The following is a 15707-nucleotide window of genomic DNA, read 5'->3' as shown; positions in this document are numbered from 1 at the left end:
CAAAATTTTATATTCTAATTTTCTTCCCCTAGTCCCTCCTACCCTAGACAGCAAGCAATCCGGTATAGGTTAAACATGTGCAATTCTTCTAAACATATTTCCATACTTATCATGCTGTTCAAGAAAAATCAGATCAAAAGGGATTGTCCATTATGGACAGCAACTCCTGATTCATTTTGACTTTTTGAGAGATTCAAGTCCTTACTTAACTATTAATAATTTTTGGTCCATTTTTACCCTTATATCATGCTGTTCAAGAAAAATCAGATCAAAAGGGAAAAAAAACATGAAAAAGAAAAAATAAGCAAAGAAACAATAACAACAAAAAGGTGAAAATACTATGCTTTGATCTATATTCCATCTCCATACTTTTTTCTCTGGATACAAATGGCTCTTTCCATTCCATTATCTATTGGAATTGTTTTGAGTCACTTCATTGGTGAAAAAAGCCAAATCCATCACAGTTGATCATTACATCATCTTCTGTTGCTATGTACAATGTCCTCTTGGTTCTGCTCACTTCACTTAGGACCAGTTTGTGTAAGGCTCTCCAGGTTTTTCTGAAATCACTTTGGTATGAGCATTTCTTAGATACATAGAGAAGCCAAATGACTATGTCACATAAAGAAAAAGTATGGTACTAGAAGTCAGGAAACACTTGCACTTAGTAGCTGTGTGACTTTGGGCATATTATTTCACCCTTACGAGTTGTAGTGTTTTTATTGATAAAATACTAATATTCTCCCCAACCACCACCATTAGCAATTGGGATTGTTTGCCCACTGGAGTAGAAATGGAAATAGCAATACTTTACATAGTTATTCTATAAATCATATTAGATAAGGTATTTTAAAACTTCTTAGTAAATATAAAAGTGCTAAATAAGTGGCAGGTATTATTCTTGAGAGCATGAAATATTGAGTAGAAAGACATTTTTAAAACGAAGAGGATCTGGATTGCTTTCCCACCTCTGGCACATGCTAATTGTGGACATCACTTAGCTCAGTGCCATAGGCAACTCTTTAAGACTATAAAAATATAGGTGAATTGTTAATCTATATCAGTAAAAGGAAGGTCTACAGTAGAAGTTCTCTACTATTACATTTATTTTTAAAAACTCTAAATGTAATATAGGAAAAACATTAACTAGCTTTATACATAAAGAATACATAATAATCCAAAGCTTTGATACATAAAGGAGTAGACCTCTACCACACACACACACACACACACACACACACACACACACACAAATAAATGAACAACAATATCTCTATTCTAGTTATTAGAATAAAATCCATTTATGTTAATTTAGGAATATGGTAAAAATCATTTAGAAAATGTATTTCAAAACAAAGCCAGACTCTCATCTCAAAAAGTTTTTTGGATTTTTTCTATTTACTAAATCAAAAGTACTTACCAGTTAACAGGTTAAAATTGCATCGTGTCCACTGGTCTGTGTCAATGTTATAAGAGTCTATATGTCTCACAAGAATGCGATCATTATTGTAGTCCAAGTCATTGCCCCCAAGAACATACAGCTTCCTCTGGACAGCAGCCATGGAATGGTACACTCTTCTCTGTGGCATAGGACTTCGACTAATCCACTGATTCTGCAAATGAAAACACAGAAAAACTCTGCCCGTGATAGGGTATGAATGTTTTCATAGTGGAAATGGCAGAGCCAAGTTTAACGACTTCTGGATTATAAAGCTCTTTGAAGATAGATATCATGTAATTTTCTATCTTTGTACACTCATCACTCAGTAGAAGTATCTTGCACAAGGCAGAGTCTCAGAAATATTTTTTTTTGAGCTGAACTTGAGATATTTCCCTTTTCCTTCTGTTTGACCCTGTCCCAATGCCCAAACCTCTTAAACTCACACAGTTCAATGTGAACTTTGGTAATGGGCCATGAAACTTACAGACCTCAATCCAATAAGAATAAACATAAAAAGAACCAAAAATTTAAATATCACTTATTTTAAAGGCTTTAAGAAAAAAAAGCTTCTACAGTTTCCCCGTTGATCTTTAATAGCTTTGGAAATAACATACATTTGTAGCTATGTCTAGTGTCTTGTGAGAAAACAAGTTAATATGGTAGTTATCTGTCTTAACCCAGTGGTTACTCATTTAAGCAAATAACTTCAGTACAAAAGCATTGTGTGGCTGGAAATGTTTTGTTTCTCCTTGTGCCCTGATGGAAGGAAAAGGTATTTTGTTGTTCTCTAAAATTAACTTTTTGGGGGCATATTAGAGAGTTGTTGAAGAATGATCTGACAACAAATCTCCCCTGATGCTGGAGAATTTAAAGTCCTATATAGCTGGGAATTTATTTTGTGATAAATTCAGGGAAATTTTAGAGAAACCAATTTTGTTTTAAAAGAAAATGTTCTAATATTGTACTGAATATAATTTGTCACTCATATTTGGTACTGAATATAATTTGTCATTCATATTTGGTTCTGGGAATACCTGAAAGGACTAAGGTCAACTTATCCTAACTAGGTCTCTGGTCCAAAAAAATGGTAGAATGATCTCTAAAAAAATTTTAATTTTGAATCACACTTCAAAATTACAGAGTTTGACAACTGCCCCAGATTGGTAGTCAGACCCTAAGAACTTCCTTCTATATTAAATAAGCATCACTTTTACTAAGAAAAATAGGAATTTGACCCAAAAAAGTACTAAGTTTTGAATGATATACTTTCAAAACAGATTATGTCATCTCTGGAGAACTGGAAATAAGTTCATCTATACAAACATTAATTCAAGCAAGCATTTCTATAGGCTCAGTTAATTCCCCCCCCCTTTTTTTTCAAAGATATTTCTGGATGGAAAATGTGTTTTCTGCCATTTGAAAAACACACCATTTTTGTCTGCCACTTTTTCAATGTGTAGATATCATGCAAAGAGAACAACTGTTCAAGCTAATTTTCAAATCAAACACCCTTCCAGCCAAATAAGTAACTTTCTTATTAAGAAAGTCAAGGCTTCCTTCAGGTATTTGGCCAAGAAATGCCTTTAATTAGGCTACCAAGGCGTGGGCTCCAAATATGCTTTCTTCAGGTGCCTTCTCTCAGACTCCATATTACAGTATTAGGAATTAATTTTTGCATTCGCAGTCCTGTCCCCTGCCACAGGACTATGGACGCCATCTGGTTTGCAAAGCCTGCCTGCATCCCCTGATTATATCTTTAGCTTCCTCGACTGCAGTGCCTTCCAGGTGAGCCGCCAACCGCTGCAAAGGCAAAGAAACAGAGGGGCCTGGCGGGGTCACTCCTAATAAGCCGGCGTGTGAATACTAATCAGTGGTGGGGAAGCAGAGGTCACCCCGCCTGCCTGTTGGCAGGTAGCAGTGTGCTCTGTGGCAGATGGCGGGCATTATCGACTCTCCACAAAGGCCTAGCCCAGAAACAAGCGGCAAGGCTGCGTGATGGAGTGATTGAGATTCTGTGCAAGATGCAAGCAGATGTGATGTTTGCCAGCACCCACCGTAAACAATATGCCAGTGGAATTTTTAAAAAGAGATTGTGTGTACAAACACGAAGCAGACCTCATTTGAGAAAAACACTAACCCTTCCTTTCCACTTTAACCGTGTCTGTGCCAAATTCGAGAGAGGGCCATTAATGATCCCTCTGGGATGGCCGACTCACGGACAACCTCCCTTACAATTTCCAAGGTCTGCAAACTCTCGTGACCCCAGAAAACACATTGGGATGGGTAGGAGTGATGACTTCTCTAATTTTCAGCATCAAGGAATAGTTAAAACACTCCAAAAGATACTAAAAGGACAGCTGAGCTGGGGCGAGATACAAATTTCTGTATACCCATCCCTGCTTGGATCGCCAAAACCAAGCTGATGTTGCATGTCCTTGATAACTTCTCCAGATGAATATAAAAACCTAAATTAGACTATTTTGAAATGTTCCTTTAATCATGAAAAAGATTAAACACATCCACGAATGGATAAATGTAAAATTCAGTAGACATCTGGCAAATGTGCTATTGTTTAAACTGGAAGGAAGGGGGCTGATCTGTAGCGCTAAGCCCAGGGGGAAACAAAAGAACATTTAAAATATATGAGGAGTGGACAGAGGGAAGGCCAGACCTCATTAGAATGTTTATAATCCAAGCCCTGGCTGCTGGTGAGTAAACAGCACAGACAAACTCTACAGGCATTTCTATCTCCAGGGTTTACCCGACTACTGATCTGCCCTGAAGTGATGAAAACTGCACAGAATGTTGCTCCCAGAATGATACTCCTGACCAATGAGTTGGGCAACAAGGCTCATTTAAACATGTTAGCCAAGGTCTTCTAGATAGTAGAGGGGAGTATGTATATAATAATAATACCCATGAATACCAAAAAAATATTTTTCAGAGAAGAAAAAAAATTGTAGGAAGATGGAAGAATTTAAATCATATTAGTTTCATTAACTAAAATTGAGTTTCATTTTCCTTACATATATTATTTTATATATATAAACACATTTAGAGAAAGAAAAGAAAGATATCATATGATATGAATATAGTTAGAAAATACATATATATGAAAACTTGAACGTATCTTTAAAATCTGTTTTTAGTAGGGCTAGTTAGTCCTTACCTGATTGGGTTCATACACCATTAGTCTGTTCTGATATTGTGCAGTATTGGTTACCCCACCTGTAATGGATTGATTAACATGTGTTAAGTCTCTTCATAAATAAGACATGGGCTATTCCACAAATAAGAATTAAATATTACTGGGGGCGAAGAAGGGGGAATTAACTATTAGTGAGGATTGGCTTGTGTGCCCTAATGACAAACTTATGATATGATTAAGCTTTTTTAAGTAACTTCACTTTCAAGTGACATTTTGGAGATCATTTACTTAAGAGGAAGCAACAAATACACTGAGATAAGCAAGAATGGATGCTGTCAGATTGTTATAAATTGGACAAATGAAAGGAGGGGGGAGAAAGCAACATATCACTTAGAAAAAAGAGGAAGAGAAAAATGGAAACTCAGTTGTAAAAAGTGTTTCTGTGTGGTTTGTCCCAAGGACATTTAACAACTGGGATAACTCTTAGCCAAACATTTAACAGTTTGCATAATAGTACACAGTTTCTGCTTATTTGGAGATGCTATTTCCCAAGACCAGAGCAACTTAGTATAAAATAAATAATATAGTCTGGGATTTACAGTTGTTCTGCCTTTTTTTTTTTAAGTCACTATTCAAGCTTTAAAACTCTTCAAAAATTCCTGGCTTTGAAACTCTCTTGATTGCTGCACAGATCTAAAGGGCTTAAGTTCATCTACTTATAACCAAAAACTCTTAAATATATTTCATGCTGTTCCCAGTTTTCCTCTATTCTGACTTCTTTCCAGGCCTGTTGTGTGTACAGAGCAACATACAATGTAATAACCATTTGCTCAGCATGAATTTTTACAATCAAAATGCAAACCTCTAAAAATCAGCATGTAAAATGGCTTTGTGGAAGAAATGGCATTAGTGGACATCAAGAGAAGCAAAACAAAACCAAAAAAAAAAATCCACAACTCTAGAAGTAATTTCACTTTTAAGCAAAAGAAATTTTTAATACTAATACTCTCATGCATTATGTTCTAAATCCTGGTCCCAAATCATTGGCTAAAGCCAGAAAACTTTAGGCTAGTAACCTTATTTACTTAAATGCTTATTTACTTCAAAATGGTATGGCCACAAAGAAATATATATTTCTGTATTTTTTATTATATATAAATATATATGGGGCACATACCTAAAGTTCTCTTTTTTGGCAAGCCACGTAGTCTAGTAGCACAGAAAGCATAAACATACAAATTCTCTGCAAGGGTCCTCATTTTCAATATCAATAAAAATAGTTCAATTAAAATTTTCAAGTCCACGAATAGCTGGTATGTTCAAGTTACTATGCTAGCAATAGCAGTGTCTAGTTAATAAGAAAAGGGTTGAATACAATAAGCTAATGATAATAATTAGATAAATGTTATTTTAAAAACATGATGAATTGCATATGTTCAACCTATATCAAATTGCTTGCTATCTTGAGGAAAGAGGGAGGGAGGAAAAAAGAAAATTTTGGAACACAAGGCTTTGCAAAGGTGGATGTTGAGGACTATCTTTGCATATATTTAAAAAAAAAAAAACCTGATCCAAGCCAATCATTATCCTCCTCCTTTGCCCCCAGTAACTAGAATCATTCATTTAATTTTCTAAGACCACTTTTAACTAGAGGGCAGGTTTCATTCCCTCTGAGGCAAGGAATTCCTTCTAAGATAAATGGGAAAATTGCCTATGTTATAAATCCATGAAGAAAACACAAATGAGATTCTAGTAAGTGAAAAAAGAACTTTTCATTTCTTTAAGAATGTCTCCTTTCTAATATAAAAATCAAAGGAAAAAAAACCCCTGTCACTTAAGAAAAGCATGGCAGAAATAACTACATTCCCTCAAATATTTAAGATAAAAATAATGATAATGATAAAATACATACCTTTTTGACAACTATATTAGCAGAATGGAATAATTTTAGCATCACTCTTCCTTTGTGAAGCTTCCAATACCTAATTGTTCCTACTCAGCCTAACAACAAAAGATGAATTATCAAGCATCCACTGAGATTGCATAAGTCTTTGGTATTAAAATGATTAACCAAACCTTGCTCAGGGTACATCAATAAGGAATGCAAATGTAATGGAAGGATAGAGAGCCAAATTCCCTCTCACACCAGCTTTAGTTGTGGAGACTGCTGAACTTGTTACAGAAATCCGAGATCCTGCTAAAGTCAACTTCAATAAAATTATTGAAGCCAATGCTTCAAATGGTTATAGTTTAAACCTTAAAAGATTTTGTTTGTTAGAGATTAAATGTACTGCAATGGGATTAGAATGTCACTACTGTAGTAAAGAATCCTGACAGTCCCTACCTTCTCTTACAAGATTCCCAGTATTCTCATTATTATTTATCATTTTCTGAAGAAGTAATCTTTTTTTCTCTCATCTGTATTCACTAATTAGATTTCCTTAACATATGTATTTTCATTCATATAATAATATTTAGAAATGAAGAGTCAGATTACTAGTTGGGGGGAGGGTAGGAGAAATTACAGTTATTTTCTTGATTAGCAGCAGGACGTGAAATGTCAAAGAGATTCACCAGCAAAGCAATGTTGTAACTTTTGCCAAGTCACTGTTGTGAAAGAAAACCCCAGATGATGCTACTAGTATTGCTCCCCATTTAAATAATTGACAAATAAGCACATAAATAAAGCCATGCAAAAAAAAAATGAAGCATCCAAGTTCTCCCTGTTTCCATTTCCTTGATGCCTTTTTGCTCATTTGTGGAGCTTCTTCATTGCATTCCCTTCACACACCACTCTTCACTTTTAGATTAATCTGCCGAAATGAGATGCTAAGGATTTGCATACAGATTTGACTACACAAAAATAGATATGGAATTAATAACAGTCTCTATATGTTTTAATTTCTCCTAGACTGGAGTACCCTTGCCTGCAGCGGTATTCTTGGCTTTGAAAGTCATCAAGCTGATTTGTCTGCTCTTAGGTTAGGATGCCACATGCTGCTACACTGTCCCCCGCAATCAAAGCACTTGCGTAGATAGATTCCTTGCCTGCCCCTATCAAGTATATTTTATAGATTGGCAGTTTTGATCTCCCTCCCCAGGGGGATAATCTGCATCTTAACAGCTTTCTATAGATACATCTGTCATTAAATATGCCATCTTGTATCTGCATCAATTTTCAAAACCAAGTTTTCCCTAACTTTGAAGTGCCACAGTTGAACTTGAGAATTTTCAACCAAAATTCAAAATGAACAGCTTCATCATCTGCTCCTGAACTGTGACTTCAAAAAGAAAAATACTGCTGGCTACAGAAAGTCACCGAGGTCTTAAAGAACTGCCGGAAGAAATGAAAAGTTAACACACTGCTAGAAGTGAGAAATGATTCCTATCACAGGACAATACAACAGCAAGACATTTTCTTAAATTTCCTCAGCACTATCTGCAAGAAATCCAGTGATAAATGGATAAAACCCACCATAGAGAAGATAACAGGGTGTTTAAAAACACCAACTCTGTCTACACTTTGGGATGCCCTTTCAGACACTAACAGCTGTGACAAAGACAACAGCAAGTAAATGCTTGTGTTGTAGAAAGCAAGGGGTAGGGGAATGAGAAAAACAACTCTTTGTCCTCTGGCCAAATCTGTGGCTAATTCCTTTTTTTAACTGAAAAAAAAAACCACTTATACTTAATAAACTCACTACACACTTCTTGAGGATAAAGTCTCTTGTTCCCATTCTGTGGCCAAAAATACTACTGATTCTGTTTCCCCTCAACTCTTTCTAGCCAATTTAAATATATGTATGTATATGTATATATATATCTGTGTATGCATGTATATGTGTATATATATGTATGTGTGTATGTGTTTATATGTACATATATTATAAATAATTATAACCATTTATAACAATACATCTATAATTACATGACTTTATTAACTATATATGTGTAATTGTACCTATAACTATATATGTAACTATGTGCATATAACCATATATATAACTATGAAACTACATGTATAACTATATATAAAACTATATTACTATACTTATAATTGCATACATATAATTACACATATTACATATAGTATATGTATATACATATAACTATGTAACTATATATAATTATATATGACTAAAACATATTGCTATATACACATAACTATGTAACATATATATAACTAATTATATACATATAACTATGACTATATATACACATAACTATATATGTAATTATATGCATATAACTATGTAACTATATATAAAACTATATATAATGTAACTATGTACATACAATCACATACATATAACTATATATGTAACACTATATATAACTATACCTATAACTTTATATACATAACTACTTAGTCACATAACTGCATACATATAACTATATATAAGATCATGCTTATAACTATATATAACTACATATATATGATTACATACTATATATGTACTATATATATTCTATATATGTATATATATACATACTGTATATATAACTACACACATATAGCTATATAATTACACTTGTAACTATATACATAAGTATGTAACTACACACACACACACACACACACACACACACACACACACATAAATAAAAACTAAAGAATCAGCCCTTATGGAGATAGGACCTGGTAATCATGACTGCTTCTGCATTACCCATAGGTACTGGACACCCAGATAACAAAATTTTCTCTATCAAAGTCAATGGCTCAACATGAGGAATGAACACCATTTTTTCAATGGAAATTACAGTAAAGAAGATGTTGCATCATCATTTGCTTTGCCACTTGCACCTTTCTAAAGACCATGGGCCCTTCTATTAATCTGTCACTGCAACTTCTCATAGGTGCTTTCTGCTCCTACTGGGACTAGTTCTTCAGGAGTCTTGCTTTTCTGTTTGTATTCCTAGTACTTAGCACAGTGCTTAAAATATAATAGAAGCTTTTTAATTCTTTCACTTAGACAGTACTGGCCAAAGAGCAGAACACATTCAATAAATATATATTAGCTCAATACATAACATATAAAACAAATCTATAAATTATTTTATATTAGCCAGTTTTCGGCTTAACAACGTCTCCTTCATATCAGGTGTTTGTGTAAATACCTTTAGAACCATTACCAAGGAAAGCCACCGGTTATCCCAGGATGCTCCTTGGGAACACCCTCACAACAAATATGTATTTCCTAGGTGCCCAATAAATACTTATTGAATAAAAGGAGAAAGGAAATAAGTTTTAATGAAGCTAATTTGTGTTCTTAACATACTCCTTTGCATATATAGGGTGACCCAAAAGTTTTATTGCAGTTTCACACTTTAATAGCATACAAACAACATGTATTCATACTATATATTCACACACATCTAAAAACATTCAGGATTGTATTTTTTGTTGTACTTTGTATCCTTTGCTGTTGAACTGTGTCTGATTCTTCATGACCCCATAACAAGAAAACCATGGGGTTTTTTGGCAAAAATTTTGAAGTAGTTTGGCATGTCTTAAGTGATTTGCCTAGGGTCGTATAATTACTAAATATCTGGGGCTGGTTAGGAACTCAGTTCTTCCTGATTCCTAGCCCAGACCTCTATCTACCTAGCCACTTAGCTACCTACAGCCTGCTAAACAGTAGGTCTCAAACACCTGTTAATATTTATTAAATTACATATGTACATAATCATTTAATCAATAAAGATCTGTAAGCAACAACTTAGTTCAAAGTCCTACATTAGGCTTTGCTGAGACAAAGACAAAAATGTCTTGACTTAAAGGAAGGAATCTGTGTATACATATATACACCTACACACATGGGTCTAGATAAGTGATTTTATGATTATGGGGAGCTGCTTGCCCTCCACCCATGTGGATTAGCCACTATTCTCTTCATTACAGTCTAAGAGTTGCCTGGATGACAACTTGTTAAATGATTTGCACCAAGTCACACAACCATTACAGTAATTGTACCCATTATGCCATGATATTTTTCATGCTCATGTGTACATACACGTACATATAGAGCCAATACAAGACCTTTCCCTGACATCTTGGTGGGATGCTGGCCAAACCTCCCCTTGCTCCAGGCAACTGTCTAAAACTACAGATTAGAAAACTGGAAATCTGCATTGGCAATGGGAGTTTCCTCACTTGTAGTTCTCCACACCAAGGAAATCACATGTTTAATATATTCTATATACATGTCGGCCTGTCTGTTTTTTGGTGGAAGTAGGGGAGGAAGAAATTCATGTTATGCATATATGTATATATAAATCTAAGCTTTTCTTCCCTGAACCTTCAGTATTTCCAAAATAACTCAAAATATTCATAGCTGAATCTTCTCTCTATGCCCTAAGCTAAGAAATGAATCTATTTGCATCAGGAAAAGAAATAAGAGCCAAGTGTATCCATTATTCACTTCAGGATACTGCTAGTGATAGAAAATAGTTCCAGTGAATGTAGGCTACATGGCATTAGAAGTGGACCATATACACAGCATGGAAGAGTAGTAAACATCTCACGTGAATTCTAACATGGTAGAAACAATTTGAATCAAGGACATTTCTGATAGAGCAGCAACTTGCATAGAATCTTCCTCAATTCATGCATTAAATGAAGAATATTATTCCTTGTTTTAACTGTCACACATGAGGAAGCCACACAAATGGATGGGTAATTAATTCACTCACATTCCCCAGAGAGAGTTGCACATCTACAATATATCTAACTGTAAGGAAAAGATTTTTGCATAGGGATATTTGTTTATCTTACCAATGTAGTACATCACATGTAAACAAATAGGTCACTGACCCAAAGAGTCTCACATGAATATCTGCAACACTGAAGTAAATATGAATGATATGGGTTTTTCATGAACAAGAAATGATTTACAAACAAGGTTAAAACCTCCCAGTTTTAGTCATCAACAAAAAGAATCAGGTTCCTTTAAAATATTTTAGGAAAGTCGTGTTGTGATCTTGCCGATTATTGCCTCATATGATTAAGTCTATTTTGTATTGTAGTAGTAGTAGTTTTATTTAGAGATTCTGAAATGGAAAAAAAAATGGAAATACACAGTGAGCCAGAAAAAAAATCATATGGTACAATCCCCACTATCCTCAGATACCTACTAATTGTGGGACTCTGGTTATTTAATTCTTTATGCCTCAGTTTCCTTATTTATAAAAAGAGCTAGAAAAGAAACGGCAAATCACTCCAGTATCTTTGCCAAGAAAACCCCAAATGGAGCCACAAAAAGTCAGACATGACTCAAACAAGTGAACAACCACCACCAATTTAGCAAGGAAACAGGACTATCTTTTCTTCAGCCTATGTGCAAAAGTTTTGTGCTAGTTTCTTAGTTTGTAGCTGCAATCAGAAAAATTAACAGGTACGTTGTTATACAAGTTATACTGTTAAACTGCAATGAGACTTGTGGGGATACCTCCTGTACAATGAGCTAATGATTCATTTTCATGAAGGTATTTTTCAGGAATTGCTGTAACGTTCCCCACAGCAGAGATCACATTTTGTAAAATATGAAAAGATGTGCAATGCAGAAAAAAATTGGAATCATTTTGATCTATTCTGCACTTATTTTACTTCAATATTTTCATTTCAATTCTAAATGGTATGCAGCTCATTTGTGAATTGGGTCATGGTGTCAAATGCTGTTGGCACCAGTAAAATTTGACTACCTCTAACATTTTAAATTATCTGCTAATGGCTATCTCCACAGAGCTTAGTACTTAGAGTTCCTCTGAGCTTTTCACACTTTTAAAAAATATCGACAAATTTCAAAAGTGTCTTGACCCCCAGTGGAGAAAGTAAAGACTAAAATTCCCGCTCAAGTTTCCAATAAAGCCTTTGCTACTAAACAGAACAACAGAAACCCTTTGTGGGAAATAAGCCAAAGTTCTCATATCTGCTGTGTTCCAATGTCTGCCAATCTCAAAAGGATGCCAGTGTTCCAGTCCCTCATCAATTAGCTGAAACGCTTTGGTGACCTGGTAGAGGATTTAAGAATTGGTTTTAAAAAACCTTTATCACCTTCCAGAAATGGGGATTTCATATTTAAGATCTGTGACATGCAATACAAATAATGCATTTTTTAAAGTTCTCAAAAAATCTAGTTTATTCTCCCAGTGAGTAGTTAAATTTACACTTTATTTATTACATGTAAGACTATGGCAAGATTAAGGTATTATAGGTGTCACTGTTGATCCCTCCCCCTTCTTTCCAATTGCATCTCCACTGCTGCTCCCAAAAAAGTAGAAGTTTTCTTCTCAGGAACACAGCAGGGCAGAACAGGAGACCCGAGAAAATTGTGATTGTCTTCATTAACAATGATTAAAGTAGGCAACCCATGTTAATGCAAGAAAATAACAAAATAAACTTACTGAATGGAACAGGATAGAGAAAAGAAAGATCAAACTTTTCTCTCTCTCTCTGTTTCTCTCTTTTGGCAAATAGCACTATATTGCAATAAAGAAGGCCACTAATTTTTTTTTTTTTTTTTTAGGAATAGAAATGTGCTTTTACTGGCATTGGGGAATTCTTCTACGGAACTTTAACCAATGTAAATCAACATTTTCTCTGCAACTTGCAGCCTCAAGAGTGTTGATTGGGGTTTGGAGATATTAAATGACTTATCCATAATAGTACCGCCAGTATGTGTCAGAGGAGCACCTTGAACACAAGTCTTTTTGGCACTAAGGCCAGGTCTCTGTCCATTATAGCAGAGAAAGTCAAACTCAAACACAAATAGATCCCTCCTGACTGCACATTGGTTAAGGAAAATACAAATTAACATTATTCCTTTTCTATTCCATTTCTAATTATTTTGTTAAACATTTTCCAGTTACATTTCATTTTGTTAGGGCAGTACTTCCCCAAAGGCCTCAAGTTTGATGCCTATGTAATCATACTACATTATTATTCCAATTGCTTGGTTTTATAGCTCTACTATGGTAGCATCAGAATAGATTCCATGCTAGGGCATTCCTTTAGAGTTATACCACTTGAGTAATATGGAAATGGTGTGAACATATATAACCTATATGAAATTGCTTACCATCATAGAAAGGGAGGAGGGAAGAAAAAAAATTGAACTCAACATTTTATATAAAAAAAGAATGTTATGATTTTTCTTTACAAATAAATTGGAAACAAAATTTAAAAAGCATTTAAAAAAATAATACCACTTAAAGAAAATTGTAAGGACTTGAACAGCTTATAATGTTTTGGGTTGTTAAAGAGTCCAATGGGAAAGAAATAAGAAGGAATATTTACTAAGTATTCTTGAACAGCCAAACATGGGCAATTTTATTCAAGAGGTTGATACAGTGATGATATCTGAAATTAAATGAATCCAAGAAAAGGATGAAATTTGGTAGAAAATGTAAATTACAGTAATTCACTGGTTGCTTTGTCATTTCTACCACCCCCTGGCAAGTAGAGATTTATTCCCAATCTTATCTAATACTTATTTTCAATCTGTTTTTTTAAAACATGTCTGTAAGATGTATATCTCTTGAAACATTATCTCCAACACACATTTTAAATAGTAGACTACCATAGTTCAGTAGATGAAGCTTTTATTAAAATATATGTTTGTATTTATGTTCATTGGTATATGTAACTTCTCAGAAGAAAAGCTGACACTTCTGTTTCATTTATCTTCTTTTCTTTTTTAGTTTGCTAACTAATCTAAACTTCATCTTTTAATTTATCCAACTCATGGTTCTTTTGAATTGGCTCTCTTCAGTGACACTAAAGATAAAGCCAAGAATTGATGCAATTATCCAGATACTGTAGTTCAAACTCCTACATTATCCAAAAAACTTAGGATAAAATGACAAGAAATGTGCAAAGTTCTTGGGGACCTGTAGAATTTCCTAACAATTAATAATGTTTAAAAAATGAGTAGGTGTGTGTATGAAAATTATTGAATGAGGCATTAGAACCCCCTTCCCAAGAAGCCTTAAAATAGATTGTTTTGGTGTGTTCCTGATTAAATGGAAATCAAGCACAAAACCTCTAAAAGGAACTTACATCCTTTGAGTTTGAACTAGTCTTCCAGGGCAAAGCCAAATGGAAAAGCATAATCAGTTCCATTAAAAATAACAAAACAATAAAAAGATTCAATTTCCTATATATGGCAACTTAACTGAGTATTTGAAGCTACATAATCTTTAAGAGTACCACCATTTCCTAAATTACAATCATAGGGAACTAAATGTCACACTAGCATCCCAAAAAAGTTATTATTTTCCCAAAGTCAGATAAAGGAAATAGAACCTAAAAAGTCATTTTCCTTCTTCTTTAGGTATAGAATAGAAAGTCTGCCCCTCCTGCAACAGTGTCAATGCTGGGGTTTTTAAGTATCACCATGAAGCAAAGGGAAGACTTTCCAGGATGAAGCAATAAAGGTATGGCAGGTCTGTGGCTTGAGGCTCCTATACAGTCTTTGTGAATACTAAAGGGGGAAAACTGGATTCCCCATAAAGTGAATCAGTTGTGCCATCTCTCATGAAAGTCACATGTTCAAAGGCAGGCTAAGAATGGATTCTATAGACAAGGATAGATGGTTGTCTCACAGACCCCCTCAAGCAGTCTAGTGAGACCTATGGACCCCTTTTCAGAATAGCTTTTTAAAAAGCAAATGCATGTAATAAAAATTGGATTATAAAATAAATATAATTAAAAAATTTTTTTTGAAATTCACAGACCAGGTTAAGAATACCTTCTATAGATTTTTCTATCTATAACTTTCATACTGGTGTCATGTTCTTTTTTCTATTAAATCTCAAATTACCAAGGAAGAAAAGTGATCCAGAAATCCCCTTTTCAAATACCAGGGTCTTAGGTACATATTCCAAATTGCCATGTTTTTTCAAACTTATTTTCCAGTTTTAAGAGTATCTGAAAATACTATTAATACTTTAAATACTAAATAGTATTTAAAAATACTATTTTTTAAGAGGTGTCTTATCAATGCTTGAGAAATGCTTAATGTAGTAGCTAAGGCCCCAAACCCACCAACAGAGAATTGTAAATTGTGTGAGAAAGTGTTGGGATTTAAGAATTATCTTGAGGAAATATGAATACCATAA

General features: G+C 34.3%; 1 protein-coding gene across 1 annotated transcript in view; it reads right to left on the bottom strand.

Annotated features, from left to right (window-relative positions):
- KLHL32 (kelch like family member 32) overlaps positions 1–15707 on the bottom strand; it is a 310357-nt gene that overhangs the window by 11875 nt on the left and 282775 nt on the right. The window contains exons 8-9 of the mRNA XM_051996720.1: positions 4611–4669; positions 1421–1613 (exon numbers count right to left, since the gene is read on the bottom strand). Coding sequence (XP_051852680.1) covers positions 1421–1613; positions 4611–4669 — 252 coding nt within the window. The remainder of the gene's footprint in view (positions 1–1420; positions 1614–4610; positions 4670–15707) is intronic.

Source organism: Antechinus flavipes, chromosome 4 (assembly GCF_016432865.1).
Source record: "Antechinus flavipes isolate AdamAnt ecotype Samford, QLD, Australia chromosome 4, AdamAnt_v2, whole genome shotgun sequence".
Classification (NCBI taxonomy): Eukaryota; Metazoa; Chordata; class Mammalia; order Dasyuromorphia; family Dasyuridae; genus Antechinus; species Antechinus flavipes.
The sequence above is the reverse complement of the archived record's forward strand: the minus strand, read 5'-3'. Positions and strand labels throughout refer to the sequence as shown.